Consider the following 26,861-nt stretch of genomic DNA (forward strand, 5'->3'; position numbering starts at 1 on the left):
GTGGACACAGTATTACTTTAATGCTAGTAATAGGAAATACTTTGTGGAGGTAGTCTCTTACAAATACTTATTTTCCACTCTTTCTGTATTTCTTTCCATTTTATTAGACACCTCACACTTTTAGGAAAAGCAGGCTATAAATGTTTTAAGGGATAAAACATGTTGCCTGGAAAAGCCTAAGATGTCTTAGAATTTCTAGCCCCCTAGGTGGAGGAGGTATTAGTGAGAGAAGATAGATTGGCACCTTGACTGCAAGTAGACTAATACATTGCTTTGATTTTCATGGTATGATGTTCATAATGGTATGAGTCATCCTACTGGACTCATGCATTTGACCTAACTGAAAAGGTCTTTCCAAGGATTTCTATGTTTAGATAAGAGTTGCAAAATACTTTATTTTTTAATGTATCTATGTTTTACAGTGAATGTCTGAAATGTGGTGAATGTCGCATGTGAATGTAGACAGCCCATTTGTGAATGTCTGAAAATATATTGAATTCCCTTATCTTTCAGACATACCCAAGTGAATGCTGACAATCACATTTGGGCAGCTCTCATCATTCACCTCTAGACCTCTAGATTTTTTTGACATTTTCAGAAAATTTGTTTGAGATAACCAGACAGTATAAACACTGCCAGTCTCCAAATTTTGGATATTCATAGAATCATAGAATAGTAGAGTTGGAAGGGGCCTATAAGGAACTTGAGCCCATTACTCCGTGTCCTGCACTCTGGGACGATCGAGAAGAGATCCCGGCCGTCCTCTATGTGACAACCTTTCATGTACTTGAAGAGTGCTATCATATCTCCCCTCAGCACCATCACACTGTTGACTCATATTCAGCTTGTGATCAGCAACAATTCCAAGATCCTTCTCACATGTTGTATTGCGGAGCCAAGTATCCCCCATCTTATAACCGTGCATTTGGTTTCTTTTTCCTAAGTGTAGAACATTGCATTTATCCCTGTTGAATTTCATTCTGTTGTTTTCAGCCCAATGCTCCAGCCTATCAATTTTGAATCTTGTTTCTGTTTTCCACAGTATTAGCTGTGCCCCCCCAATTTTGTATCATTTGCAAATTTGATAAGCATGCTCTGTACCTCCTCATCCAAGTCATTAATAAAAATGTTGAAGAGCACTGGGCCCAGGACCAAGCACTACAGTATCCCACTTGTTACTTCTGCCCAGTTTGAGAAGGAACCATTGATAAGCACTCTCTGAGTACAATTCTGGAGCCAACTGTGGATCCACCTGATAGTTGTTCCATCCAGCCCACATTTAGCTAGCTTGCTAATCAGAATATCATGGGGCACTTTGTCAAAAGCTTTGCTGAAGCTGAGATATATTATGTCCACAGCATTCCCACAGTCTGCAAGGGAGGTTACTCAATCAAAAAACAATATAAGATTAGTTTGGCAGGATTTGTTCTTCATAAATCCATGTTGGCTTCTAGTAACCACTGCATTGTTTTCAAGGTGCTTACAGACTGACTGCTTCATAACCTGCTCCAGAGTTTTTCCAGGGGTTGATGTTAGACTAACTGGTCTGTAGTTCCCCGGTTCCTCCTTTCTGAAGATAGGGACAACATTATCTCCCCTCCAGTCATCCAGCACTTCACCAGTCCTCCACAATTTGCAAAGATAATAGACAGCAGTTCTGAGAGTTCTTCAGCCAGTTCCTTCAAAACTTTAGGATGCAGTTTATCAGGCCTTGCCAATTTGAAAGAGATTAGGTATTCCTTGACTGTTTGTCTATCAATCTCAAGCTCCAATCCTGCCTCTTCCATTTCATGTTTCCCGGGTCATAGACCCTTTTTTGGGAGGAGACTGAGCCAAAGTAGGAATTGAGCACTTCTGCCTTTTCTTTGTCATCTGTTATCATTTTGCCATTCTCATTGAGTCGCTGTGCTACCATTTCTTTTCTCTGTCTTTTACTATGGGTGTACCTGAAGAAAGCTTTTTTGTTGCTTTTAGCATCCCTCGCTAGCCTCAGCTCATTCTCAGATTTAGCCTTCCTGACGCCATCCCTGCAATTCCGTGATACCTGTCTGTACTCTTCCTTTGTGGCCTGGCCTTCTTTCCACTTCCTTTATGTGTCCTTTTTTGTTTTCAGGTCATCTCTTAAGCTTTTTGTGAAGCCACATTGGCTTCTCCTGCTGTTTTCCCCCTTTTTTCCGTTTTGGAATTGCTTGCCATTGCGCTTTTAGAATTTCCTTTTTTAGAAACCCACCCATCTTGGACTCCTTTTCTCATTACAGTCGCTTCCCATGGAACCGTACTTACAATTGTTGTGAGTTTATTAAAATCAGCTTTCCTGAAGTCCAGGGTGCACGTATGGCTACTCTCAGCTTCTGCTTCTGTTAAAATAAAGAATTCAAGTATCCAAGTATTCAAGTATTCAACTGGCACTTCATCCACCAATTCGTCTCTATTGGTTAGAATCAAGTCCAGGATAGCTGATCCTCTGGTTCCTTCCTCCACTTTCTGTAGGAGAAAGTTATCTCCAACACATGTCAGAAATTTCTTGGAGGGGTCGTGTTTGGCAGAATTTGTCTCCCAACAGATATTGGGATGATATTAAGTAAATGTTGCATATAAAACAGGGATGGGGAAATAAAGTGTTTGCTCTGTGTCATACAACTGATTTCAAAATAATTTTCTAGCACAAGTTGGGGGAGAAAGACCAGAATCTTGGCAGAGTGTCGAAATGCGAATCCCATATATACTTCTGCTCCAGGAGATAATTTTGCTACATTACTGCCTTATGCCAAGAACTCTGGAAACCATTTTTTATATATTGTTTTCCCTCCCTCCTCTTTCCACTCTTATGATCTAGACACCACTAACTGTATGGAGTTGATGACTGGCAGACTTTCCAAATGTGGTAAGAACTTCCCTTCCACCTTCTCTTCTCTCCGCAGCCCTTACTGAACAACATGATGACCCAACTATCCCTTCCTTTCTCCTCTTCTGAACACTTTTTATGACCACTTTCTTTGCCTCTTGCTTTCCTTTTGAATACACATTACCCAATTTTTCCTCCACCAGACAAACAGGCAGAAACCTGCCACATTGCTCAACCACAGCATATGTGGTTCCACAGTCTTGCAAATTCCTGTCCGCACTCCACCTCCTCCACCCCCACCCCCACCCGGTTGTCTAGAGACGTATAGATGCTTTACGCCTTTGACTTCCCTTTCAAATCACCCTTTTTCTGTTCTGCAACCTTATACCGCTTTCCTTTCTTCTGTGCTGTTGCCTGGCTCCTCCCTACCTCATGCTGAGAAGAGGACAAAAAGGTTTCGCCTTAATTCCATCAGTCTCACCCCACTGTTCCTAGCAAAATTCCTCTCTTGCTCCACAACAAATGAAATATCTCATCCGGTAGTTGCATCCTTAGCTGCTGTAAATAAGCTTAATTCCACCCCAACTCGCTGCTTTGCTTTTGATGAAAACAAATGGTGAGATCTGCAAATATAGAGTGAACAAGCTTCCACTAAACAGCTTGTCCCACTTGGCTTGAAAGATCACATACTTAACCCATGTTCCCCCTAGTACTCCATTGCCAAAGATATATTTATTCTTTCTAGGGGGTTTTCCCCCAAAGCAGAATATGGAAGCTCAGAACCAAGACCAAGGACCAAAACACTCATGACGTTAATCATGTGTTTAAACACAAGTATGCTTAACTTGACCCCTTTTGTTCTGGCAAGAAAGCAGCTGGGTGTGGAGCCCCAATCTAGAACATGCTCCCAATCTGAATTGCATATCATTTTTTTTGCTGTACATTATCTGCTGAATGCAATTTGCCCCAAAATGTTCTAAACAGCCTTTTTTTGGGGGGGGGAGGGGAGCAGCCAAGTGAGAGATATTCAACAAAAATCATGTGGGAGCCCAATCCAGATGGGGAGCTGAACGTTCTATATTTCTCCAAAAGAAAAGCAGACACATTAAGCATCCTTGTTTAAACATGTGACTAACAAGTAGTTTGACCCTCAGTATAGTTGAAAGACAGTGCACCCAACAGCACTTCTTATAACCCATTCTATTTAGTGGCTAAATAATTTTACCACTTAGCAGCACCTGGCTACAAAACTGCTGCTTTTCCACAGCTGACTACTTGGTTGAGTGGGTCATTTCTCTGAAGTCTCTGAAGCTGCTTTGGAACTTATGTCAATTTCCACAGGTGTAAACAAGAGCTGAATTAGACCTATGCAGATAGCTGCTTTCCATTAAAGTCACATAGCTCAACTAAAGGGAGATCTTTCCATTCACTTTGATTTGTTATTTCTGCTGCCAGGATGTGTTGCCCCCCGGGGTCTCCTCCTGGAGACTCATCTAAATCTTAGACAGACCTTCAGCCTCTTCATATAAACATCAAACAGCAAATCTCCCCTCTCCCTTAAGCCTGAGTTACTAGCAGCAAGACCATAAACCATATCACTTTCACACAAGTTAATTAAACTTCACAGAAGATAAGCCATTTGCTGCCCTGTCTGCACTCTTACATCGAGATATTTGAAGCCTGACAGTGTCAGCTTCATCAGTATTACTAGAGGAAAGAGTATTCTGCCAGTGCAAGACAGAACAAAATATATAATAGGTATGGGGAAATCTATGATCACACCTAACAATGGCCTAAGGAACATCCAGTTGTCATAGAAGCATCGCAACATAGCTGCAGGGCGGCTGAAGATTGGTTTTGTGCCAATGGAAAGTATTTGCTCTTTGATCAATATGGAAACAGCTTCTCAATCTGTCCTGGCATTTCATCACAGAAAAATGTAAAGCAACTTGCCCAGGACAAACTGAAGAACTGTTCCCTGTCTGTAAAGAAATGCACTAAGGAGGCTTTCTTTCAGAGTCACCTGATTAGGCCAGAGCAGTCCTCTGTTTACCATAGGGTAACGATCCTAGCATTTCTAATTTGTGAAAGTAACCACCAAGTGAAACTCTGCACTATCCTGCAGAATTGCGACACTAAAAACCGTTACTAATTCAAGATGATCGAACAGTCAGAATAAAGGCAAGAGCGTGTGGCTCCCTGCTTATATGGAAAAGGCTGCCTGGTTCACTCTTCACAACAGAACCTGCTGTTTTGCACAACCCTGCCTAATGGCTATTGGGCTGCCACTCTTACACAAACACACACACACCTCCCTCTCTCTCACTGCTCCTGTTTCTTTTACAGCAGAAATAAAGAAAGCAGTGCTTTTCAACCACTTATCCCCATGCCAGCAAATATTTCATTTGCTACATTTCTGCATGTCACTGTTAAAGGCACAAGAGCAAGGCTAATGTACAAAACTGTAAGTTCTTGAAGTGCACAAACCATTTGTTGAAGAAATCATAGCAAACACAAGCAAGATGTTCACATGGTGCACCAACCCAGAGTGATTGCCAGTTGGCTTCAGCAGGGGTGAGGAACTATTTTCAAATGGCAGACTGAATCCAGTTGTGGCCAGTCCTTCACAGGCCACATTTGTCATGTGGCCAGAGCTACACAGCTGTCAGTTACCTGACATCATATGACATCAGTGCCAAATTTAAACTGTGCCAAATATGATCCACACTTGCAAAATAACTATTGGGACCCTTTGAATGTGCTCCTGACTGTTCTTTGACAAACACAGCTTGTATTCAGTGCTGTTTAAATTTGGCATGAAATGCAAGCTACTCCACTTTCAGCCCACTCAGGAGCTCTCATCATGAGTTGTTGAGTGGATTTGACCCCAGCAGTGCAGTTTTCATTTGGTACTAAATTTAAACAGCATTGAATGCAAGCCATGCTTGCAAAGGGACAGTCAGACCACACACTAAGGCTCCCAATTGTTTCTTAGCAGACACAGCTTTATCTGTCCCACACCTGCTGTCTTGTGATATCAGTGAGTAACAGGTGGGCATGGCTATGGGGAAATGGCCTTGTGAGCAAAATGATGTGGCCTAGCAGGTCTAATTAGACCTGCAGGCCAAAGGTTTCCCACCCATGGGCTTCAGCAACAGAGTGTTCTTGATGTGAAATAGCATATCATGTTTGCTGAAAAATTCTTCCTGTTAGCTCTAGCTACATATAAGCCTAAGATCCATTTTGTTATACTTAAAAGTGCCAAGAGTAAAATGGACATGGACCAGTTAGCCAATGTGTTGTGGGCGGCTGCCTTTGTCAGTTTACCATGGAACATAGGTATCTATGTAATATTAGCACTGACACGTGAGATCCAACTTTTGTTTTCTAAAAAAAAGATTTTATGTTAATGAACAGACACAGATAACTGTGAATAACAAACATGCAGTATACTCAGGAAATCCCAAAGCATCTGAGAGAAAGTACTCCTGAAGATACTCTAAAAGAAAAGAAGAAAAGACAGAAGACAATAGTGGGAGGGGGGAGACTTGGGAAGAAGGCAGACATAGCAGGCATAGAGTGGTGGGGCTAGATTGCAAGTGGGCTCCCTGTCTTCACTTTAATCGTACCCGTTCTTCTCCAGGGTTGAGACCTGTGCCCTGTGCTGATTGGATGCCTCCTATGATGTCATCAAAGGTTCTTCCTGTTGCTGGAGTAGTTTTGCACTTTTCTCTTTTTTTGATAAATGAGTGAGCAAACGCTTTAATATTATATGCATCACTTTTCAAAAGAAGAAGCCACCAGAAGCATAGGAGTTGAAGCAAGAGATAGCTGAGCTAGTTGGCTGTAATGCACATCTGTTATTTTAGTTGTGAGGCCAGGAACACTCCATGGCAGAGAGGTGTGCTGTTATCTTTTTTTCTAATGCATCATTTTGCGAGTTTTGTGCTGTGAATGTACGTCTGTTAAATATAATGGAAGAATAGTTAGTATAACCAGGTCTTTTTACATGAACTGATGATTCCAAAATGGTTTCAGAGTTTGTTTAATTGAAGCTGTTATCCCAAATCAATATCACCACTTCAAGGTAGTTTACAAAGAAAATCTTACAGATCAATGAACTGCACCTCCTTGCCTACTGCTTCTGAGTTATCTTGGTCACCTTGTGCTACCTGTGGCTGTAACCAATTCAGCTACCTGAAGGCACTACAAGCCACAGTATTCTTTATATTGGCATATATCTTGAGAGTATATCTTGGTATCTAGATTCTGGATGGCCTTTCCTTCAGTTTTATGTATGCTTTGAATTATCGTTTGATTCTGTACGCAAATGTGACAATAATGTCTGTTAAGTCAATATTACTTCAAGGTGACCATATAAACAAGACAAGAGTTGGAAGCCTTATTTTTTTTAAAAAAGTTCAATTAACATTTGACAGGACTGTCAATGGCTATTACCTAAGACTTTCAGGACAAGGCGTCCTTAATGTATTCCTTGACCTTAAATTACTGGAGTAAACAACAGAGGATTTATTAATGCTTTCTACAATGCATTAGAATTGATCACTATTGGAAATATGGTGCTAGCCTAAATGGTCTGTAGCTAATAAGGTTCTTATATTTACTATGTGTTAAGCACCATCATTGTATTGAGAGGGAAGAGGTGTCACAATTGTACTGCTGTGTAGAATCGACAGCATTGAGGGTTTTTTTTAAAAAAAAAATCCTCACATTTTCCATACTGTTCCTATTTCTGGTTTTAATTTCACAGTGGAATCTCTGGGTCAGATTTACAGGTGCTTGGCAGCTGGATCCAACTTACAAAAAGGAAACAGTTATAGAACTCAAAATAACTTTCTCAGTAATGACTTGCAAATTTACTGATTTCACCCTTTGCACAGCAGTCTGGGTACACTGTTGTTCACCCATGTTGGTTGTGGTAAACAAAGTGTGAAGGAGATCTAATACTCCCAGAAAGATACCCAAGAGTATGTGTTTAGCTATGGCTTCCTGACACATGTCCTTAGGGCAGCATTTCTACAGTTCTTATACTGTTGAGGCTACAGCATATTAGGAAGGCTTGTCTGAAATTAGAAAATTGTACCATTCACTTGTAGACTGCTGTTTCCAGTTCAGCCATTGGTAGTAATAACCATTACCATTACCTAATGTCATTTGGGCCAGTTGCTCAAGACATTGCATTGTCATTCCAGAAGAGAAGTGCCCAAGTAATAAAACCAATTTCCTTTATTGTTGCTTACCAAAACAGCCAATAATGGAATGTCAAATGGAAACCAAATTTCAATGAAATGCAGTACTACAGCTGTTTTTGGAGAAGAAACTTGCATCTTTTGGTCAGCATTAAAAACAAACAGCTTCCTCAATATACAGCCTCTAGGACTGTAACAAAAAGGAAGAGGCTTAGATAGCCTGTGACAACACATATAATTTGGGAGGTTAGGGGATACCACCAAGTATTTTCTGTGTTTAAAATTATCTGATAAGATAGTCAGACATACCCATTGGTATAGTGGTAGCTAGTGTACAGGCATACTGGATGCCAAAGCAAGGAGAGGAGGGGGCATGTGAAGCCAAGAAAGAGGTTCATAATATGCAGGCAAATCTTGGCTTTGAGGGAGAGACTCCTGCCTAAACCCACAAAATTGCTGGGGTCTAAGGCTTGGACCTACACTCTGCTCCTATGCTGCTAGTGAACCTTGGCTACTAGAGATGGGAGTTACGCTAAAAGAAAGAAAGCAACCTTCCCATGCTTCAGCCTTAGAGGATGTCATGAGTTGTCTGAGTACAACGTCCCTGCCCCAGTCATAGGATCTTTTAAAGCTATGAAAGGGAATTGCTCCCCTGCAGCTTAAGCAATTACAGGGCAGGGAAACTGTGCCCAGTATGCTCCTCTGTCACATATGAAATAATCTCACATGGGAAAGAAGAGGCCTTGGAGAATGCACAACCTGTGGACATGCATTTTCCGAGTCCAGCTTCTCCCTGCCACTCCCTTAGTAGACCCACTCTACTCCTCTGCTCCAGTTAAGTGCATAGTGGCTTTGTACATAGAGAGAATGTGGGTTGCATTCAACATAGCACTCAGATAAACATTCTGCTAGTGCAAGGATTTTTCCCTGTGCAATGGAACATTCTCTATACCCCATGTGCCCCCTAAATCTGCTTTGGGGGTTCCCCCAACCCTCCCAAGCAGGTGTGGGGATGGTGGAGGGGTACATGGGATGGAAAGGGGGGGAAATCCTCACACTAGCACTAATTGTGCAAAAAGTTCATTGAATGCCTCCCTATAGAGAGAGAGTCCATGTAGTTGTCATGGCTTGTAGCCATTGAGGCATCTCTTCTTCATGAATACGTCCAGTACTTTTTAAACGATATAGTGGCCATCACCACATCTTGTGGTAGCTAATCCCAAAACTAATAGAGCACAAATGAAGAAGGACTTTTTCCTTTTGTTAGTCTTGAACCTGCTGCTGGCCAGCTTCACTGGGGGACCACTGAGATCTGCTGTTAAGGGGGGGGTGAGGAAATTCTCACTTTCTACTCTTGTCTCGCTGTTCATAATTTCATAATTTCCACTATGTATCCCCCTAGACATCTTTTATCATACAGCCACGACAGTGGCTGTATACCATAGCCAGTGTGGACATTCCGCAATGTTAAATTGAAAATACCCCCCATGCCATTCTGATGCTTCCCATAAGCTCATTTTAACACAAAACCTTACAAAACATACAGTCCTGAACTCAGAAATGCTTGCTTAACAACCCTCTAAATTTTCATGGTGATACACAAAACAGTCAGAGAGAATTGAGAGTTCAAAGTCTAAAAAGACAGAGAGAAACCCCAGAGCCCTTTTGGATTTTTTTCTTTCAGAGTTCTCATAATCTTTTGAAATTAATTAAAAATCAGCCATGTTCACAGAGTACCTGGAATCCTATTACTGACCTTGCCCCAAACCCTGACCTTCATTTTCTGCTGTTCAAAAGTTTAAAAAATGCCTGACTGATTTATAACTAATTTTATAAATCTTGCATTGAACTGAATGAAAATATCAGGCATGCTCAGTAGGAACCGTCAGTGTTCTAAAAGCCAGACTCACAGCTGCTTAACTTGGCTAATCAGGGGGCCACACCCACACCAGCCTTTGATTTCACATGAGACAGTCATGGCTTCCCCCAAAGAATTCTAGTTTGGGGGAAGCATAGTTTGTAAAGGATGCTGAGAGGAGACTCCTATTCCACTGACAGAGCTCCAGTGGTCAGACTGGTTTAACAGTCAGCCACTCTGACTGAAGCTCTGAGAGGGGAATAGGGTGTCTCCAAGAAACTGTCAGCACCCTCCACTAACTACACTTCCCAGGATTCTTTGAGAGAAGCCATGACTGTCCAAAGTGAAATAAAGGCCTGATGTGGATGTGGCCAGGGACAGCTTTGGTTTAAATTTGGGTGGGAGGCTACATGTGCCTGCTGTAGAATAAAACGGTGGAGGGAAACGCTGAAAAGCAATTATACTTTTCACAATGTTTTCCTTTTAAAAAGAAAAGGGGCTTCCCCTCTGCCCAGTGCCCACCCACCCAATCTTCTCCCCCTCCCCTCCCTGCCCCTCCCCCGGGTCAATGTTGTACTATGACCTGGGAGGCCAGGGTTCAAATCCCCACACAGCCATGAAGCTCACTGGGTGACCTTGGGCCTGTCACTGCCTCTCAGCCTCAGAGGAAGGCATTGGTAAACCACCTCTGAATACCGCTTACCATGAAAACCCTATTCATATGGTTGCCGTAAGTCGGGATAGATTTGAAGGCAGTCTATTTCCATTTTCAAATATGATTGCACAGAAATAAATCCCAAAGAATTCAAAAAGTATACAAACGATCAAACCCACCCTCCCTTCTCCTCCCTCCTATCCCATCCCTCTTGCCCCTTGCCCCTTCCTTTGCCCATTCCTCCCCATCCCCATACCCTTCGAATCCCCTCCTCCCCTTCCCCATGGTCAGTTTTACCTATCTTAAGCATGATTGCACAGGAGTATATACCATTGAACTGTCTAAGCATGCAACTGATCGAACCTGCCCTCAGCTCCCCCTTCCTTTGCCCCCCTCCAATCCGCTCCTTCCCCCGCCCCCTCCTCCATGGTCAGTTTTACCTGTCCTAACCATGATTGCGTAAGAGTAAATCCCATTGAACTCAATAAACATGCACATGATGACCTGCCTTTCTTCTCGTCTCCTCTCCCTTCCTCCTCCCCTCCCCCTTCCTCCTCCCCTCCCTGCTAACTTTTCCTCCTCCCCTGCCCCCTCCAGCCCTCCCTCCCTCCCCCTCGGTCAGTTTTACCTATCCTAAGCATGATTGAACGGGGGTAAATCCCACTGAACTCAATAAACATGCAAATGATCAAACCTGTCCTCTCCCCCTCCTGCCTGCTCCCATCCCCCTCCTCCCCTCTGCCCTCCCTCCCCTCCCCAGTCTCCAGTGGACATTAGGAGTGTCTCAATTTGCGCAAGATAAAACAGTGGGAGGTGAAATATATTCTAGCAAAATTCTAGGTGTGCTCTATGTTTTTAATTGACTGTGCCCACCTTGCCTTAAATGAAGTGGTTTAAACATAGCAGGCTGAAAACATGCACGCTCTTTTTTCCAACAGCTAAGAGCCATTGCTGAAGTAGCAACATATTGTAATCAGTCTGATTTTACATCAAACTGCCATTTCAGATTCAACTGTTAATACACCCAAAATAGAAATAGAACAACCTCCAATTTGAAACACAAAAGGGTGTTTTCACCATCATATGACATTGACCAATAAAAAGGCTTTGAAATTAATGAAAATAAATTTGACACAGATTTCTAAGATGAATAATGAGAGACATAAATTTTCTAGATTAGATCTCTGTAGAAACATTAGTAACACAGGAAAGAAGCAAAGTAAGAAGAACACCAGCAAAAATGTAATTCTCCATCTTTGGAGATGGCAGGCGTTGCCACCACTCACCATATGCTCATAGGCACATGTTATCAAATTATTCCAAGCTACACAGGAAGTGGATTGGACTGTGAAAGACCAACCCCAGTGGTGTTTGCATTTTGACAACTTTGTAGGGCAGTCCAATATCTCAGAGGGGAGGTGGGGAGGTCAGGTCTCCTGCTCCCCTGGTGCATTCACTAGCTGCCCAATTTCCCTGCTTTTTAAAGTTGGATAGAAATATCTGTTGGCTATAGGTACGTTGTTAAACCACACAGTTTTTTGCCTATTAGTGAATCTAAACTTAAATTTAGCCTTTCCTCTTCGGGATGATGTTCCTACCTCAGTTATTTCATGTGCCCTTTTCAATACCTTTTCCTACTTTATGTCATCAATTGCTGAGGAGGAGAAATCAGGAATGGAGGTTGTGGCCAGCACAAGACTTCCCATGAATAAAGAAGGTCCTGGTCCAGAGTTGAGCTCTCAAATTCTGTGTCAGAATGTTCCATCATTTCTTTGTGCTGGTAATGACTCACAAATGAATATTGATATAGAGAGACAAGGAGCCTTAAGAAAAGAGCTGAATGGGGCAGAAAGAGTGTCCACAGAGGCACACAGAGATTTCTGAAAAAGTATGGATGCAGGAATAAAACCAGAAGGAAATTCTGGATTATCAGGGGGGGGGAATCCTCTCACACACCCTTTCAGTGAAAGATGAGATCTCTCTCAACAGCAGGTGTCTCCAAAGTTGAATGAATTTAGAGGCAGAGCAAAGCTTTTCACTTGAGAAAAGCATGTGCTGTTTGCTTTGTGTGGTTTTATCTATATCCAAATACCTCAAGGCAGAGTGAATTAAAAATACATTGATCTGTGACAGGGAGGGAAAAGAAGGACCTTAATGGTACATAGGAACACATGAAGCTGCCTTATACTGAGTCAGACCATTGGTTTATCTAGGTCAGTATTGTCTATACTGACTGACAGTAGCTCTCCAGGGTTTCAGAAGAATTTCTTCCTGCCCAATCTGGAGATCCTGGGGAGTAAACTTGGGACCTTCTGCATGCACGGCAGGTGCTCTCCCACTGAGCTAAAACCCTTCCCCAAAAGGTTTAGCTGAAGTCAATGAGAGTTTTTGCCAGTTGCATTTTTGGGAATAAGATGGAGTATTTAAAAGAGAACATAGGAAGCTGCCTTATACAAAGTCAAACCATTGGTCTCTCTAGCTCAGTATTGTCTACACTGACTGGCAGCATCTCTCCATGGTTTCAGGCAGGAGTATCTCCCAACCTACCTGGAGATGACAGAGATTGAATCTGGGACTTTCTTAATGCAAAACATGTTCTGCCACTGAGCAACAGTTTCAAACAACTTGAATACCATCGCCATCTTTTCTCGTAATATTTTCATATAAATGGCATCAAAATGAGGCGCATGCATAATTTCTCTGACTTGACCAAGACAACAGAGAATTTTGCCTGTATCATTGATGCTGCTGTGTCACAATGGTTTCCTAAGCAATGATGAAGATATTTGGAACTAGTGATGCCTATTATGCAGCCCATCTAGATTCTGTCTTCCATTCCTGCTTGGATCCACATTCAGTTCTAGTGATTTTCTTGTGGCCTTTAGTAGCATCTCTTTGTCTTGTAGCCTCTTTATCTAATATTCCGGCAACATCCATCACTTCTGTTTTCTCAGAAACTGATCCTTCTAGCTGTAATCCTTTTTACCATTTGCAATTTAAGTTGGCAGCTCTTTGGAACTGCATATCCTTTATGTACTTCTGTTTTGAAGAAATAAGGTTACAATTAGTGTTTACAGACCAGCAAATTCAACAGGGTACAGTTCATTTTTGAATATATCCTGATATTTCAATGACTTTTCTATAAACCATACTAGATTTATAGACTACAACTTTTGCAGCATTGTTTGCTTCAAGCAAAAGGATTTTAAGATATTCTGGTAGTGTTTTTTGGCTCCAGCATAGCTGTAATCCTGCAGGCGAGGGGTTTGTGCACACAACAGGGGAAAAACAACTATTACAAAGATATTTTAATGTAGAAGAAAAACACATGCATACCCTACTGACACACAACTAATTTGTCTCTTGTTCTAAGTACTTAGAAAGGGGTTTTTTTTCACTTCACTGAACAGCATTGCAAAACCTAGTAGTGGTGATCAGCATGACAATTCCACAGTGGTTGGCCCTTAAATGGGTTATCTTTTGCCACAGAATTTCAAGGATCTATGTGATGACCTTCTTTACACAGTGCGCTATTTGTTTAAGCCTATCTACCAGTACCTTAAAAGGCAGGGATATGTGGCAGCCTTAGCTTTTGTGATTTTTTTTTTCAAACTGCCTGGCCCCTGGACAATTTTGCCTGGTGGTTTAAAACAAATTCCAATAGGACGTTTATTTCATTCCCAGTTCAGGTATCATAGTGAAAACAAATGAAAGTGCTATGTGCACCATCCCCGATTCCTCACCTTTCAGCTCCCTTGGAATTCTTTCACAACGATTTTTCATAGACCCCAGTGAAATTCCACCTAAAAATGCTTAGTAACATAGTAACAACAAAGGTCAGCCTTTTTTTGTTTTATTTTTTAAAGAAAGCCCAGATTATTCAGAGTGCTTGAGAAGAATGCAGAGGGGAATTGGGGAAGTATACACCTTATATTAAGATTAAAATACTTAATATTAAAATTATTAATCTTTCTTAAGAATTTTGCCAAGCACTTTGCATTTTGATATAAATAGTTATAATGCTTTTGGTTCATGATGGTCGTGTACATTTCTCTGTGAAAAGAGCTCAGTGCACGTGCTGCGTCTCCTCCTGCTTACTCTGCACTTCCTTTTTCCTCTGATCTTGTGAAATAAATTGCTTAGCCGCATAATTCAAAAACATATGCATATTCTTTTGCCCTTCCTAGCAGCACCGGTAGCTTTTTTTGGTGTGCTTTATTTGACACTTTTTGTTTACAGATTCCATTTGGTGTATGAAGACAGGGTCCAAAGCGACGTGAGAAATTAACCACAGTGAGATAAGGGTGAATCTTGCATTCCTCTTCTTTCACTTCTAAGATTGCATTTGTACACGATCCTTACATTTCTCTCATGCTGTTTCACGAGACTTTCTCTTGAGTTGATTATGCTAATGTCTGATTACTGGTAAGGCAGAAGACTCTGGGAGAAGAGAGGTGTTTGTCATGTGAATGAGTATTCAGGCCTCACTAGAAGCTAAAATGATGAAACTGAGGTTATCATACTTTGGACACATAATGAGAAGACATGATTCACTAGAAAAGACAATAATGCTGGGAAAAAGAGGAAGGCCAGACAAGAGATGGATTGATTCCATAAAGGAAGCCACAGACCTGAACTTACAAGATCTGAACAGGGTGGTTTATAACAGATGCTATTGGAGGTCGCTGATTTATAGGGTCGCCATAAGTCGTAATCGACTTGAAGGCGTAGAACAACAATGAAAATACCTTAGATATTGAGCAAACCATATCCCATTCACTCATATAGCAAGGTAAAATTATTGAATCCTGAAAAGAAGCAGACTCAAAAGTCTCCTTTTTATACTTCTGTTTTCTGCCTCTTGACTCACAACGATGTAATCCAAAATTTCTATATAGATGTGTATCATCTTTCCCCTTCACCACCATAAATATGTGGTGGTGATTTATAATTCTACTACATTCAGAGTTCAGAGTTCAGAGACCAAGGTAATTTTCTTTGAGTCTCATTCTATAGATAAGATTGCCAGATTAGATTGTAATTCTAGAAGCTGCCACCTATTTGGAGATGGAACTATGACATCACCAAAATGCAGCCAAGTGTAATCAATGCCTCCACATGTCTGGGAGGGAGGGGAATTAGGAGGACTCCATTAGCACGGTCTTCTTCCTAGACATGTACAGGTACCAAAGGACTTGCTAACAAGATATGGGCCTCTGGCAGACAGCTGGGTTAGCATGGCCAATTCTGTTGTCATTTGATATAAACAGTTACCTTTGTAAAGTAGGCTGAGAAGAGATTAATCAATGAAGTCTATAGAAGAGGATTTGATTGCCCTTGGTTCTCTAGCCATTGGTGAACTCCCAACTCCCATCAGCCCCAGCCAACATGGCTGCTTATTATTATTTAATATATATGGCCATCTATCAGTTAAATTATCTAGGCAGTTTACAAAATAAAAAGAAAAGGGATGATGGGAAGTGTAGTCCAACATCATCTGAAGAATCACAGGTTCCTTGACCCTGCTGTAGTGGAAATCAGGAGAAGGAGTTGTGTAGACAGAAGAAAGCAAAAGAAGCAACATGAGGGATTGCCACCTGAGAGCAAAGTCCAATGGCAAAGGCAACCAGATTACAATCAGTATTTTCTGGATTGTCTGAAAGCCAGTGAAGGCCTCAGTAAGTTCTCTTTGAAAGGTGGGAAGGTTCTACAGCCTTGGATTTGTGCTAGGGTGGCTAAAAGACAGAGCCTCAGTTTCTGGACTTCAGATAGTTTCTAGTCCTGGTGTGCCGTCATATATCAGTGGTTTAGAAGCTGAGCAAAGCCAAAAATGGAGGCGATTACCCTAGAGTCTAGACACATTTTTCTTTCTTTACACAAGATGTATGTAAGACAACTACAAAAGCCATTGTTAAAATCTCTAAAACAATTTGAATTGTAAACATTCCTGAGAAATTAAAGTTCCATGCACTGCAGTATGTCAGGTGTTATACTTGTTTTAGATGAAAATTTTAAGGAAATGTCAGTTTATATCACAAACTACTCCAGAATGATAATTTCATTCATAGCAGAAGTACAACCACCTTACCATTGTTGTTACTACTTTCATATTTATTTCTGAAGTTAAAGTGGCTGTCTCTCGCTACTTCAGTAGATGCTGTTGTGTTTCAATGCCATGGAACAGGACCTTCAACCATTCTACACCCCAGTATATTAATTGGTTAAAAAAACCTGCTAGTTTAAGACCATGGTTAAGGCTATCTCATGTTGGCTCAAGCTGGCCAGCTGAACAAACTCGTGTTAGCTGACAAAAACCCTCTCATAGCCAATCTTTTAAGTAGCTTGACATTTTCTTTTTGTCTGAATTGCATATAAATAAATTGGAGAAGGGTAGTCATGCTAGCCTGTAGTATCAGAAAAATCGAGTCTGTGGCACTTTAAAGACCAACTGTGTTTATTAAACAAGACATCAGCTTTCGTAGGCCAGCACCTAGTTCCTCAGGTGCATGATTGAACAATCAGACAAGTTGGGGGTGTAGTCAACTTTCTGGCTTTTCAGTTACAGATATTAAAGTCAACCTCAGGAACACAAGAGCTAAACTTCAAAACAAGATGCCACATGACTCCAGTTAGAGTAAAAAGAATAACAAAAATGTTTATGTTTGTTCCTGTATTTGAAATCTGTTATTATTTAAAACTCAATAAAAGATAGATGCGAGGGCAGGCTCTGGCCTACGAAAGGTTATGCCATAATAAAAACAGTCATTAAAGTCCCACAGACTCTTTCTTGTTGTTTTTCATGGTGACTGAGAGACACACACCTCACCTGTGACAAAATGGTTATTGTCCCTGTAAAATACGCTGAAGATTTTATTTATATTTAATATTATGGAAGCTCTTGACTTACCTAGTTCAGGCTTCTTTATAGCTTTGCAGTCTGCTGGGTCCAGCTGAGGCCTTGCAGTATGTTACTTCAAAGAAAGTGGGTGGAGCCCGGGCTAAGGACTAAGGCTGCAATCCAATACACACTTACCTGGGAATAAGTCCCATTGAACCCAATGGATCTTACTTCTGATTAGACATGAATTGGATTGCAGCCTAGGCCATTTTGTGAGGGCCATAGGCCCTATAAGGCAGGGTATAATTTTGTAATAAACAAACACACATACATACAAAACAAAAAAACCCGGCAAATGAACAAAGCCCAAAAAATCATGGAAACTAGTATGACAAAACAGAGAGATGGGGCAGTCCATTATGTGAGCCTGTTAATACTAGGGATGTGCTCAAAGTTTGCAAAATTTGAATCTGACACCGGATTTCCTCTTTATTTGCTTTTTTTGTCCTTGCGGATCAGTTTTTTTTCTAGAGGTTTTCCGCAGCTGAAACACATTTTTTTTAAAAAAAATTGCCTCAAAATATTGATATTAATATTGATATTTCCCTCAAAATATCAATATTAATAATGATATTTTGAGGAAAATAGCAATATATTTTTTAAAGGTATGAAAAACAATGTTTTTAAAAACATCAATATTAATATCAATATTTTTGTGGGGAAAAACCCAACTTAGTATTTATCACAAATAGCAAAAATTGATTCCGTATGAAGTGGTACCAGAAGAAAGTTCAATGGAGCGAAAATCGAACCAACACCAAAATGTAGATCCCATCCCTAGTCAATACTGCCTGGCACTGTCTGCTGGGGCAACTGCCCGGAAAGCCTCAACCCAAAGTTTACACTTATGCTGTTACTCATGAGTAGACTCCATGATCCTTGGGATGTCTCTTCAGACATCATACAACAGTTGCTAGAAGCATGAGTTTAACAAGCATTTCACTGTGGATTTCCTGAAACCAAACCCAGAAGTAGAGCACTAATCAGTAACTTTATCCAGGTTGCAGTGTAAACTGTGTAACTTTTCCAAGACATATCCTGGGAGAAAAAATTGACTGAGCTCAAATGGTCCTTTGTTCAAATTAATTCCAAGTCTTGGTAAAACATTTCTGTTTTCTGCAGGGTACTGACATACTTTTTAGAAATAAATAAATAATCGATCCCAGAAACCTTGTCCAGCTGCATCCAGTTTTCTCTTGGTCAAAATCCAGTGCTTCACTTGGTTCACTAAAATGAAATAAAAGTTCTCTGAATCGTCAGGCTTGCAGCATCTACATTCCATATGGAGTCATCAGTAGATTTTAATAACTAGCAAATATGTATATATATTCTGGTCACAATCCAGCACAGAGTTAAGCATCCTTAAACCCAGGTAAATTAGTGGGCTTAAATGCACTTCAGTCTGTGCTGGATCATGGCCTTATATGTCCTAAGTAATTTCCTAGAATTCATCTTATTTTCAAGAAAGGCAATAACTCTGAGATGCCTGTCACACCGCTGCAGCAGATCTTCCCCTTCCACTAGGCCAATTGTGTGGTTGGGTGGAAGTGCTGCAGGCAGTATTCCTGGTGGCAGTAGTCAGCAGAAGGCATTGAAATGGAGTGTTCAGGAGATGGGAAGGGATGAGCTGGCTCGGAATCCATTGGATCCTGAACCCGTCCCCCTACTGTTGCATAATGGCATCAGGCCTAGTTTAGGCCTTATTGCTACACCAGTTCCAGGCTGGCACAGCAATTGTCCTGCACCCCTTGTCACATTCTGCCCTGTCCACTGCTACATGGCAGGGCTTCAAATGGTGGTAGTCCCCTTCTCTGCTCTGTGAAGCACTGCAGGTAGGCAGATGGGTTTGGATTGCTCCCTAAATCCAGTAATAAATTGGGAAGAGTGTACAGGGTGGGTGTTACCAAGCCAGCGCCCTCAGCTCACAGGGGCAAATGGAGTTGCTATGGAAATATCAAACACGAATTGCCTATCACATAATTACTGGATTCAGCCACTGCTGCTACAGCACGGGATCCTACATAGGGAAACAGCAGACATAGCACAGCAGTAAATGGACACTTTGTATACTGGGATGCCAGGAAGCACTTGTGCACATTTCACACATTGATGGCGATTTGCTTTGTGTATGTTCCTCGTACATTGTTTTCACATCCTCCTCTGCTGCTAAAATGCATACAAGCTCAAGAACTTATATCTAAATAACATAACTGGTGTACAACAGATGACAGAGATCAGCATAAACAATTCAATTAGCATTTTTCAAGTTTGGAATAAAAAACGCCAAATGAGAATGAATGATAAAGAAGATCCTGAGATATATTTTACAGAATTGTGCTGCCCACAAGGGTTTCCCCATTCATTTCAGTAGAGGATGTAGATTTGCAAATTAGTTCCTTTATGCACAAAATATCCTCTTCTTGAAGTTAAGCTTGTGTAGTCAAGAGCTCTGTGTGTACATCAGAGTACATGTGTGGCTACAGATCAGGCAAAAGAGATATTACCCAAGCATTGAAGCATGAGATGATTTAGATTACTTACTTAAGCATATATACTGAGAAGCTCCATTGAAATTAATACTGACCTCCCAGTGAGTGTGCTTAAGAACAGAGTTTCAATGACTTCGCATTACTCTTGACTTCGTTCACACAGAATATTTTTCAGGGGAATTTCATGTAGGCCCAGTATTATCCAGCATCATGGCATTCTCCAGCATGTCTGCAAGGATGCCAATTGCCCTTCTAGACAAAAGTTCTGCTTTAGCTATACAGTGCAAGATTCCAACCACCAAATGTGGCATTCTTGACCCCAGGCTTTTCATATGCATAGGCAGTGCAGTGCTCCCATCCTGATGCTCTTCCTCTTCTGCTCATTGTCTTCATCCTCCACACACACCCATGCACGTGGCTCTGGACCGCTCATCACGTTCTTCTCGTTTAAAACCCCATTGTTCATTTGTTTGTTTGTTCTCTTTTTCTCTCTCTTTCTCTTGCTTTCTTTGTTTTCTTTTTGTCTCCTCTGTTTTGTATACCCAGGCAGTCCATTGAGTAACTTCTTTGACGTAATTAAACAACTTTTTTCAGACGAGAAGAACGGGCAGGTGAGCCATCTCCCCGGCACGCCAACCAAGCATAGCGCAAACAGCAAGCGGAGCGATTCCGATGCTAATGACTATGGGTCTAGAGGAGACACTAAGTATCCCGCTGGCAAAGAGAAGGCAAAGATGGTCTCATCACTCGGCCTACAAGACCAACCTTAAATAAATGCAACTCTTAAAAAAAAAAGGAAAAAAAGAAACAGATTAAGTAACTAAACACACACAAAAAACACACAAAGTGAATGAGTATTCTTTAGCAAGCTAGCCTCTAAAATAGATGGATGTATATATATTGCTGCAACAATACAAAACTGTCTATAGACAACTTTTGTATGAAGGAATGACTGTATATATATATTATATATATATATAAAACACACAGAAACACACATATATATATTTATATGATAATATATCTCTCTGAAACAAAACATGAAAGCAATGAGAAAAAGGAAAGGTAGCACAGATGACAAACCCAGTTTGGCAAATCTTGGGTTGTTGGGGTTTTTCCCTGCTTCTCTGAGTCCTTTTCTTTTACTTCCCTGCTTCCCACCTTCTGATTTATTCCCTGCCCCATTTTGTTCTTGTTCTGTTTTCTCTGTGTTTCTGATACCACCACTTGTTTCCACTCTGCTACCAGGAATTATCCCGAAAAGTTAACATGTCAGCCAACAGCTTCACCTTCTGTGCTCTGCGAACACTTGTTCACGGAAGGCCACTGATGTAAGACTGTCCACGGACTGGTACTGTTTGGGGACTTCCAGCCTCCCCTCTCCCACTGCAGGAAATGGCTCTCCTCCTTTTCACTCGCCCTCAACACACATTTTTCTTTTGGTGCTGTATGCTGGAGAACTGCTCAGTTACAAAATTGCACAGTTGGAAGTACTGGAATGACATTGTTGCCCTTGACAACACATTTCCCCACTAGCAAATCCAGACTGCAGGGGTGGGGGGAGGATATTATTCAAGCTGTATTTTCAGCCAACATTAAGGAGTTTTACCAGAGGAAATTTGTTCTCAAATGTCACCACCCCAGTTCCTTTTCCCTCCCACCCCTCCTCAAACTTTTTTTAAGTTGTGTTTTTGTTTATCTCCAAACTTTTTTCCCCAACCGGCTGGAAGGACAGAACATAAACTTAGGGAAAACTACAAGATGAAAGTCAAACACATATGGACATTGTAACTTAGGGAAAAGGCAATTTTTGGCAGTAAGGAGGAGGGACAGAATCCACCTGTCGCAGGACAATCTCTTCTGCTGCCAAGCACTCTTGCCACTACCATCGCTGTTGCTGCTGTTCCTTCTCTCCTCAACCCGTACCTTTCTTCAGTTCCTTCTTTCCTTCTGCACTGGGACTTACTTCCGCCAGCTGAATTCTCTGCTGCATCGTGCATTTGGATGCAACTGTTGTGTTGTTAGTGCTGCATTGATATATCAGTATTATTTGCTGGTTTTATTTATTTATTTATTGTTTTTATTTATGTATTCTTTGGGTTGTGTGCATTTGTTGTTGGTTTTTTACACAAAAGAAGAACATGAAATGAGAGTAATTTTTTTCCTCCTTCCTCTGTGTGTGTGCGTGCTCGCGCGTGTACAACCACTGGTACATAGTTCATTGGAGCAAGATACGGAGGAGATAGCACTATGGGCGACTTAAACACAAAGCTACTGTAAACTTTTCAAAGTATTGCAAGATATTTTTATAAACTTTTTTTTTCAAAAGGGGGTGGGTGGTCCAGAACTTCCTTGTGTGTGTTTAAGTTATTATTAGGTCTTGGTTATTATTTATAATGCATATATATATAAATATATATTTAAAAAATAAGCTGTTAGATAAATTTTCTGCTTTCATTACTATGTAGAGGTAACACTGATTCCTATTTCTTTTGGGGAGGGGGAAGCAGAATGATGACAAGGCCACTTAACTTGATCCTCTCACCAATATTCCAGTTTTTGTTTGGTGTCTGTCTTTTTTTCTCTCTCTCCAACTGTAACAAAGTGTAATTGAATCTGACCCACATTCAAAGATTTTAGAAGCCATGATCATATGTGTCAAAGATTTTAAAAAACAGGAGAAATTCTCCTTTACCAATATCGTTTAAATGTAGATTTAGTATTCGTGTTCGATTCTCTTATTACCTTCAATTGTTGTTTGTTGGATTCTTATGAGTGTATATTGTACTGCAAGGTTTTTTAAAGATAATACTAGATTTCCCCCTCACTCTTATTTCCCTTCCTGTTGTTTTCTACTTTACTTTTGTTGTTTATAGATCCACACACACCCCTTCTTAGACCCATTTTTCTTGTATATAGGTTTGAAGGGGGAAAACCTTTTTTTTAAAAGAATAGAAGAGACACAAAGTGGGAGGGCGTTTTGTTTTGTTTTGTTTCTAATCTGGAACTCCTATCTTGTATTGCTGTGTGCATGTTGGACACTGGGAGGGTGATGGTTGGAGACAGAGGGAGGTGAAGATGCAAGAGGTTTGGGGCAGTTTTAATTGCATGATATTGCTGTAAATTAGTCTCTTTTGCCTTTTTTGTCTTTTCTGCCTCCACCTTCTCCTTCTCTCTCCCCAAGCTCCCCTTCCACCACCCTCACCCCTTTCCCCTCTTTTATCTTCCCTTGTGTATAGATTTTGATGCTTCTGTTACATTGTACCTCTACAAAAGGCTGGGATTTCAATACAGAATAATAATGCTACTACTTATAATAATAGTAATACAGCAAAACCCATATGGTACAAGCAGGAAGGGGATTACTTACACAAGACATAAGAATAAATGAAAGCAATACCTCTTGTTATCCTTCCTATTTTGTACTTTGAATACACACGCACACACACTCACACATGCTGACACAAACTGGCATTATTTAACAGTCAAAATGGACAAAGAAGAATCTTCTGATGTATCCCTTGTTAAATAACTGTGAGCAACTTCACTTCAAAAAACAATAAATTCATTCAGTAAAGATACTGGCTGTCACTGTGTCTTGTTTATGTCTGTGACTGGCTGGCAGAACATCTTCAGTCAAGATACAACTCCGGTAAGTACAACACTGAGGCCTTACTAAGGTCAATCATGAACTCCGTTTAACAGCGTAGGGAGACCTTATAGTGGCACAAGTCTCAGTCAAACTATCTTGTCCAGCAATCATGACAGGTATTCCACTGTTTGGCAACCTTTGCTACTCAAGATCCTGCTACTAGTATAGATCTGGACAGGTGACATTTGTAGAATACTGGCCTCACCCTATTCACTTCAAATGTACCCTTACAACTCCAGGGTCAAACTCTGGGGGAGAAACCAATAAAAACAGTATTGCAATTTGCACCAAGAGGCCAGCTGTAAATAGTGTTGATTGTCTGGTTCCTGCAATATCATTAACTCTTCTTTTTCCCCACCTCCATCCTCAGAGCAGTTTTGCTATGTATTGAAAATGTTTCCTTTAAAGGGGGGGGGAATAGCAGCATAAACAGATAAGCATCCATGTGCTGCTTTACATTATTTATTCATTTTTAAGGGCGGGTAATCCACCTGCAACAAGGGGAAAGGACAAGATTGCAGCTGGACCAGCATTTGATTTGCTGGCATGTACATCTATCATGCAAATTACAAAGTCAGGAGGAAGCTGTCTCATATTTTAGTTGTAGAACTTGCTATGAGCCCTATTTTTATATTATATTATGTCTATTGTTACATTTGGAATGGTAGGCAAGGGGCATAAATAGAAGTATGAAGCTGCTAGTATAAGGTACGTTGGCAGCAGGTCATCTCCCCCAACAGGTGTAGGAGATACATTTTTACATGCTGGATGTGTGTCAGGTGATTCTGGGTGATGTAACAGTGTCACAGGGCACTCTACAGATACTAGGAACTGATGATAGGAGAACCTAGGTAGGTTGAGGCGGTCAAGTAGACCCTATTCCAAGCTGAAGCAGTAGGTCAGAAGAAAAGGAACTGTGCAGGACCTTCCCCAAATGTAAGGGAGGAGTTTTCAGCCAAAAAACAAGCTACCTTTAATTCAGACTCCCAGTACAAAGCAGCCCTTTGAAATTCTGGTTCTACTTATTGATTATTGCAGTGCCTGTCACAGGACACCCTGATTGCATATGAGAGTTAAATTATGGAAGCCATGCCAAAATTTCATAGTTTTCTGTTCTATTTTTACAATGTAGATTTAGTATTTGTGTTCAGCTCTCTTATTACCTCATATTTATTTATTTATTTGTTTCATTTATTTGTTTCATGGTGTTAGTTGGGCTCCTGTAACTATATGTTGCATTGCAGATTATTTTTAATACTAATCATATATTTCTCTTTTGTTTCCTTTGTTCTTTTTCTTTATGGGTCTACTTTTTTTGTCTGTTTTGCCCTCTTGGGCCCACTTTTCTTTTTACATAGGTTTGAAGGAATTTTTATTCAAGAGTGATACAAAAACAGGAGGGGTATGTTTGAAGGTGTTTCCCTCCTTAATTCTAAAACTTTTATCTTGTATAAGAGAGTGATGGCTACAGGCAAAAGGTGGTGAGGATGCAAGTGCATAATACTGCTATAAATTAGGCTGCAACCCTAGCCCCACTTACCTTGGAGTAAGCCTCACTGAATTCAGTAGTACTTATTTCTGAGTAGACATGGTTTGAATTGCAGCCTTAGGGTGCAGTCCAACTGCTATTTATGCCTGGCTGGAGTTGGATATGGCGGACACCCAGCTGAGCCGGCTGGGTCCCAGCATACCGAGGCTGTGCTGGGCTATGCCGACAGAAGTCCCTCATCCCAGCTCAGCCAGAGGTCTACTGGGGAAGCCTAGCCCATAGAAGGGGAGTCTGTGCAAGCTGGCATAAGGCCTGAAAAGGGGGCATTTGGGGGGGCATGTCAGAAGAGGGGCTGAGGGGGCAAACGTCGGTCATATCCAGCTCTTTTTCAGAGCACTCCTGCAGGTCCCAATCTGGGCAAAAGTTGCCCTGGGGAAAAGGTAGGTATGAGAAAATAATCGCGGTGGAAGTCAATGGAGAGTGCTTATTCCCCATTAGAGGTATTAATGAGAACCAGCTTTTACTTTATAGTCCCTGCACACACCTCCTGGCTGAGCCGGTGTTCATCTGGCCTGGATGCTTCTGAACAGCAGTTGGATGCTGCAGACCTTCCCAATGGCTCCTCTTCTACTGGCACTCCTCCCACTGGCTTCCCCTGAGTTGGACTGCTCTGTTAGTCTCTCTCCTGCTTTTAATGTATATCCGTCTTCCCTTTCCCTCAACCCTCAGCCCTTTCCTCTTCTGCACTGGTCTTTGTAAACTGTGTTGTGCTTATTGGCAGTAAGGATCTGCACTACACTCCCTAAAAGCCCCATGTTGTTGTTTTCATTCTTCCTAACTAATGTTCTGCCCCTAGGCCCCCCACCCTTTTTTCAAGTAGCACAAGTGGAGGGGAAAGTCTGCGTGTATGCCTGTGAGTCTGATAGAAAAGACCAACTCACACAACTATTCAGTTTGTGCATTATTAATAAACTCTAGTTGGCCTTGATGGATTTTGAATCATAGAATAGTAGAGTTGGAAGAGACCTATAAGGTAGGGTTGCCAGGTAAGAAGCATCCGAAACCCTGAGATTTCAGGGGTGGGCCCTAATGACAGCACAGGGGCAGGCCTGAGTGATGTCATTAAGCATGAATATGTTAAGCATCAACCACAGTTGCTTGGAGCATATAATTCAAACAAAAACATTTCTCTGGAAATTAAGACAGAAATCTTAGCTAAAAGATAGGGCCTGGGTAGGGAACATTTAATCTAGCCTACTTGTTTCTGGCAAAAAGGGGTTATGCCCTCAGGCCAGACCAGTAACCAGAAGGCCATTGTAGAAAGAAAGGAGCCTATTGTTGTAGAGATGTTAGAAGGGAGCACTCGGGGTTAATTTGATGCCCCTGAAGGCTGCAATTCTATACACATTTCCTAAGCCCCATAGAACCAATAAGACTTACTTCTGAGCAGATATAGTTTGGATTGTGCTGTTAGTAAAGCTTGACTAGGGATCCTCTGCAAAGATCCATATCCAAGCAGAGTTGGCAACCCCTACCTGGAATGCCCTGCCCCTAACTTTTAACATTCCTTACAGACTTGATCCTTCACTGCAGAGAGAAGTTTGAGAAATGAGTAAGAGTTAAGAACATTCTCTGCCCTTTTCTGCCTATCCTGTTGGCTGCTATAAACTCATTTTGATAGCCAACCCAAATCCAGTGAATAATAATTGACAGAAAACACACATAGTTTGATCTACCTTCACAGGCAGTAGCTTGGGAACAACAA

General features: G+C 41.2%; 1 protein-coding gene and 2 long non-coding RNA genes across 16 annotated transcripts in view; 1 reads left to right on the forward strand and 2 right to left on the reverse strand.

Moving 5' to 3' along the window:
- The window catches only part of BRSK2 (BR serine/threonine kinase 2), a 708,663-nt gene extending 687,938 nt beyond the window's left edge, over positions 1–20,725 (forward strand). For 12 of the 14 annotated variants that reach the window (XM_061610101.1, XM_061610102.1, XM_061610105.1 and 9 more), the window contains 2 exons: positions 2,837–2,884; positions 6,489–7,717. In XM_061610101.1, coding sequence (XP_061466085.1) covers positions 2,837–2,884; positions 6,489–6,598 — 158 coding nt within the window. In that variant the 3' untranslated portion in view covers positions 6,599–7,717. Of the gene's footprint in view, positions 1–2,836; positions 2,885–6,488; positions 7,718–20,501 lie in introns of those variants that run through there. The other 2 variants (XR_009760589.1, XM_061610115.1) reach the window with 2 other exon arrangements.
- LOC133376990 (uncharacterized) lies at positions 6,371–17,583 on the reverse strand. Its single transcript, XR_009760591.1, has 4 exons — positions 17,476–17,583; positions 14,312–14,380; positions 13,116–13,607; positions 6,371–6,807 (listed from the first exon to the last, which is right to left on the reverse strand). It is a non-coding gene; the product is annotated as an uncharacterized LOC133376990 (long non-coding RNA).
- LOC133376989 (uncharacterized) lies at positions 18,611–25,746 on the reverse strand. Its single transcript, XR_009760590.1, has 3 exons — positions 25,641–25,746; positions 20,051–20,737; positions 18,611–18,693 (listed from the first exon to the last, which is right to left on the reverse strand). It is a non-coding gene; the product is annotated as an uncharacterized LOC133376989 (long non-coding RNA).
- Between the last annotated feature and the right edge of the window lie 1,115 nt (positions 25,747–26,861).

This window comes from Rhineura floridana, chromosome 2, assembly GCF_030035675.1.
Source record: "Rhineura floridana isolate rRhiFlo1 chromosome 2, rRhiFlo1.hap2, whole genome shotgun sequence".
Classification (NCBI taxonomy): Eukaryota; Metazoa; Chordata; class Lepidosauria; order Squamata; family Rhineuridae; genus Rhineura; species Rhineura floridana.